Below are 5,329 nucleotides of genomic sequence, written 5' to 3'. Positions count from 1 at the left end.
TCGGAGGCTTCAGACTGAAATAACTTAAAATGTTTTGTATCTTTTTTCTAGTTCAGTTCTGCTCTATCTCTAGAGAAAACGATTATGTGCTTAACCTACGAAATCAACCAAAACGCAGGGAGCTCAGAGCTGCGGGTGCACTATGCTGCTCGTGTCCTGTATACTCTGTCATTTTAGACTTTCAGGACACATCGTAGGAATTTCAAAACAAAGGGATTTTTTGCATGTTCTTCACTGCGGAACCTTTCCCTCTGTGTAATTCGGCTAGCCTCTTTTAGCATGATAACGTTCTCCCATTAATAGTTTTTCAATATTTAATGGGCTAGTGCTACCGTGCTAGAACCAGTTACCAAGGTATCACTGTCGCGTAAAATGCTAACCTCAAAATTAAAAACTTGAAATTCTCCAGGTGACTAATATATTGTTACAACAAATTTGCTGTTCCTCTGTTCATGTCTACAGCCAGACAGCGGTGCAGTACTCTGCAGGTTTTACAGGTTCAGAGGTCAAATAACTGGTATTCGATTTTTCAGCCCAGTAACAGTTTTTCAGTCGTCCAACGTGAGGTATTGAGATTTCTACTATCAGCCTTACATGTGACATGTGCCATTCGAAAAATGTTTGTATTTTTTCAAGAGTTGTTAAATGATCTCATCCATAAACTAAGATAGGATAAAGATTCACACTTTATTGTCATTGCACAAAGTAAATCGACTACCGAAACAAACCAAATGATAGCATTCCCAGTAGGTTGCAAAAAAGCCAGTGCAGCTAATGTGCAATAGTAGCAGGCCGCATATGGAAAAAAACAATAGTGTTATATTAGGTTAAAACCACCTCGAATCGTCCCCGATCTCATCTCAAATCCATTAAAGATCTACCTTGACGGTATCTGGTATGTTGACTCTACTGGACCCTATCTTTGTCTTTGATGTCTAGCGTCAATTTTGACCAAAATTGTAGTTATTGCAGTTCGACTTCGTAGAGCAGCGTAGTTCAGAGCTATTAAAACTTCAAGTACTGAAAACTGGCATCTAATGTGCGGTTAGATTCCTAACTGTATTAATTTAGGTATCACCTTGGCGCTAGTATCAAAAAGCTACAGCCAATCGTAGTGACATGAGCTTATTATCATATGATCTACGTTTTCCTGATACAACATGCTCTACGTCGGCACCTACACATGCACAGATTGCTCATATAGTTCCTGAAGAAATGCAATGAATATTCTTCCTGGCTTCTGTTTACAAAACCAGAGTACTTTATATAGTTTACTGTGATTATGCAACCACAATTGACTACAATCATATTTGCACTGGCAAAGGTAAGGTGAAGGTGTTTACAGGTCTTAAATTACTGTAATCACTTTTTTTGTTTGCGTGTAAACACTGTCACAGTCTCTCCCTCTTTCCTCACCCTCTCACACACACATGCATCTTCTCTCTCTCACACACCTCTCTTCTCTCTTCCTCACCACACGACACACACACACACCCACACAACACACACACACACAGACACTTTGACTCTCTCTTTCTTTCAGCGGTGTATATCCTGCCAGATGAGCATGAGGCGGGAAAAGGAATGTAGCGCCGCTCTGTTTACCTCTTCCTCGTTTTCTCTCTCTGCCACCTCCCTCTTCTCTCTCTCTCTCTCTCTCGAGTATGCTCAGTCATTCAGCTCCGTGCACTGCTGTTGTTTCGTGAGGCTGGAGAGCTGTGGAAAGCCTGTGATTGTGGAAATAAGCGCTTGTGCCGGAGCCGGCTCCCTCAGAGACAAACTAGACACAGCGGAGGGACGCAGGGGCTATGGATTTTAACCTGCTCATGTCAAGAAGAGATGGATTTGTGGCGCCTGTGAACTTTGGAGAGAATGCACCGCACATGTAAAAGACATAAACAGCTCATATTTGGCATCAGGGACTGTTGGAAAACAGAGGTCTCGGAAATCTGCTGCTTATCTTGAACACTGTCTGATGTAGCTCTGCATCTGGGAGGTTGAAAACCATGGAAGTGTAAGCCAAATCTTTGAGATGTGAGGTGGAGACACATATTACGCATGATTTAACATGCAAAGAGATACAACTCAGCAAGGTTAACCTCAAAGACATCTGTTATACCTGATTACACCTCAGACGTGGGGGAAAATGACTGGCTCGAGGCAGGATTAAAGGAGTATCCTGTGATGTCAGACTTCACCTGGAGCAGTCGTCTGAGACTCTGCTGAGTAGTTGTGGCATTGTTGAGGGAGGGGGGGACTTCATTTCCAGGTGTGTAAACCACACCAGACTTGACTCACCTGACATCATCCCTTCGCTGTTTAGGCTCAGCTCCTTAACTCATTTTCTCACCTCATCTTCTCAGTAGTCCCTGCTCTCAAACCTACTACCACCTCTCGTTTTCTCCTCATGGAACCAGTCAAGGGACAAGAGAAGAGACGCTGATTAATGTGACTCCCAGCAGCCTGTGTCTGATTCCACAGCACTAGAAATAGAAAGCAGAAAGAATCGGCGGCGGCACTTGTGAATTGTCATCACGTGGAACAAGAGAAGCACCATGTGGAATCAGTCTGGATACTGCAATCATATACCTCACCCCGGGTATCCCTTCTACCATGCACCCTGCAGGTATGCTATCATAACCCCAACATGTACCCATGAACTCTGCATCTGCTTTTCAGTGCAGTTATAGTAACTTGTTAAAGTCACTTGCTTCTTGCTTTGTGTCTCATTAAGTTTTAATTGTGGGGGAAAAACAATGTGTGTGATTCTGACCACTTTAAGCTTTGGTGTCCTTCAGGGTTGAATGCCTGGCCTTGCTGTTGGCCATTGTTTCAATTAGGGACATCTGTTGATCCAATGAGTCTGATTTAATGCATCCTTGTTCATTGTAAAGTGAGCCAAGGTGTTAGTGGTTTTAGTCTTCTCCAGAACAGAGGCTGTGACCAGACTGGTTTGTCGGGAATATTTGCTTGGCTGCCGGAAACTGGTTTTGCCTGTGCAGAATAATAGAAGTTAGCGAAAAGGCAGGTTTGGTGGTCAGAGTGACAATAGTGGAACAGTAGAGATGATTTCAAGCATTGAGCTGTTCTCACGTTATCTAAAAAACACTGATGCAGAGCTTGTTAGCCATACTTTATTTAAACAAATACAAATATAACCTGCCCTTTCTCTAAAAAAAAACTAGATTAAAACAGATTACACAAGATTTTACGGGTGTCCTTCCATTATGTCTCCCCACCTTCCCCCCGCAGCAGTAATGACATCATTACATTTATCACAAGGTTTCAGATGTGACCCAGTCTCAAATGAACACCATCAATCCTCATTCCCTGAGGGGAGAATAGACCCCTGCCTACGCCTCTTTTTCTGTCAGATACTGTAATAGTCTCTAACCTCTAAAGTCTGCTGGAGCTCAACCACCAGAATACTGATTCATCATTACTAGTTATTTATGAAATCTGTGTGTTTGAGCGTAATTAGGACATAGTTGCATTATAAGAGCTTAGTAGTTGAATATTTTTTGTCTTCATCTATCCATGTTGTGCATATAGTTTAGAATGTATGAGTGTTGGTGCAGCAGGAGCTGCAACGGTGGTCTACTGCCCTTGGGGGGGGGGATTTAGCTGATGAGTGAGTCATACCTCAGACCACTGGGCAGGTCAATGACCTGTCAGATCAGCCAGCTCATGGCAAAGAGGGAGAGAGGAAGAGAGCACACAGGAATCCAGGAAATAGCCCTGAGCTCCAAAACAAGCTAACTATCGCTATTTACTCCCACTCTACTCTCTTATGGTGAAGTACTCTGACTCACACTATGAATGTTCCACCTGTAGCCCAATCATTTCATGCATTCAAATCAAATTTGACATTTTGTTGCATAAATGCAATGTTAAACATGCTTAAGATGCAGTGGAAACAAACTGTATAGCTGTAGGAGATGAACTGTTTACTGACTGTTTTATTCATATTCTTCTCTTTCAGTGCTTAGTGTCCTTTATGCTTTAATGTCATTTGTGCCCTGTTTCCCATCTTCCCATCTTGGTTTTTAATCCTCTTTTGGGATTTGCAGTCCTTTGAGTGATATTCTGTTTACCTTCATATGCCTCCATATTGGAAGATTGACTGCTGAGTAACGTATTGAAGTTAACACCATCTCACTGACAAAAGATTGAAAATGCTTTTTAGTTTAAAGTGAGGGCGTTAAAGGTAAATTTTACAGCATAAGACGAAGCGGAGCAGCATCTTTGTGTTTCTTGGAGGAAGAAGCGATAAGGCTTCAGTATTGCATTTGTCACTCCAATAAAATTAAAACGTTTTATTTATGAGCCTCCCTCTAAACTGTCAAACTGCTGCTCATGTAATTCTAACAGCTTTTTTAATAAAGGCTAAAAATAAAAATATTACATTAAGCGATAGAAGCTTTGGCAGTATAAAGACGCTTGTTCTATGAACTCAGTAAAAGTTCAGTGATCCTTTTGTGGAGGCCGCTCTAGTTAATGATCACTTCACCTGTCCACAGGCCTGTCTTTGACACTGCCAGACTCCGCCCCCATTCCTCTACTTAATCCTACGTGTTTACTTTCAAATGACAAGGTGTTCATTCGCTGTTTGAGGAAGTCCTTTGCCAGACTCCGTTGTTTGGTCTGTTAATCCAGCATAAGCCAGCAGCGTCAGTCAACCACGGAGGCTTGAGGTGAGCGTAAAAGCTTAATGAGGGCCTTGACTGTATGTGTATGCGTATGTGTATGTGTGTGTGTGGGGGTAGTGCGTGGTGGGATGATGGTAATTGAGTGTTCATGTGTTGTATTTTCTGAGTAGGCGTATCTACCGTTTTACCTATTGATGTAATGGGCCAATTGGTTAAACATATTTGATAAAAGTGCAGAAAATTCTACATTGGAATATTATTTCAGAGATAAATGGGTTACACTTAATTTTACTTTATATTACTTTATTTATTTATGAAGCCATATATTTCACAGTAGATGTATTGATTGAATAGAACCAGAAGAAGCACGAGAGTGACGGGGAGTGACGTGTGACAAAGGTCATGACAACCAGACAAACAGAGGTGTGTACCTGTGTGCACTAAAACCTGGATGGGAGGATTTTACACTGTATATACTGTACTGTATACTGTGTGTGTGTGTGTGTGTGTGTGTGTGTGTATGTATATGTGTGTGTGCGGCTGGGCTGTCAGCCTTTACACCAGCTCAGGGATGTAAATGGATTTGGGCTGGTGGCCCAGCAGGGGGTGAATGGAGCAGATTGTCTGAAAGCCTTTGTCTCATCCCTACACACACAGACACACACAGACATGCACACACA

At 42.2% G+C, this 5,329-nt stretch overlaps 1 protein-coding gene across 5 annotated transcripts in view; it reads left to right on the top strand.

Annotated features, from left to right (window-relative positions):
- Positions 1-5,329, top strand: part of LOC118330241 (pleckstrin homology domain-containing family A member 7-like) — a 126,238-nt gene that overhangs the window by 36,071 nt on the left and 84,838 nt on the right. The window contains exon 1 of one of the 5 annotated variants that reach the window (XM_035664719.1): positions 1,684-2,626. The exons of the other annotated variants lie outside the window; for them this stretch is intronic. Within the exon in view, the coding sequence (XP_035520612.1) occupies positions 2,556-2,626 (71 nt within the window). The 5' untranslated portion in view covers positions 1,684-2,555. Of the gene's footprint in view, positions 1-1,683; positions 2,627-5,329 lie in introns of those variants that run through there. 5 annotated transcript variants of the gene reach the window in all.

Source organism: Morone saxatilis, unplaced genomic scaffold (genome assembly GCF_004916995.1).
Source record: "Morone saxatilis isolate NCDOM2014 unplaced genomic scaffold, NCSU_SB_2.0 Contig2, whole genome shotgun sequence".
NCBI classification, from domain to species: domain Eukaryota; kingdom Metazoa; phylum Chordata; class Actinopteri; family Moronidae; genus Morone; species Morone saxatilis.
Note: the sequence above shows the minus strand (reverse complement) of the source record. Positions and strands in the feature narration are given on the sequence as shown.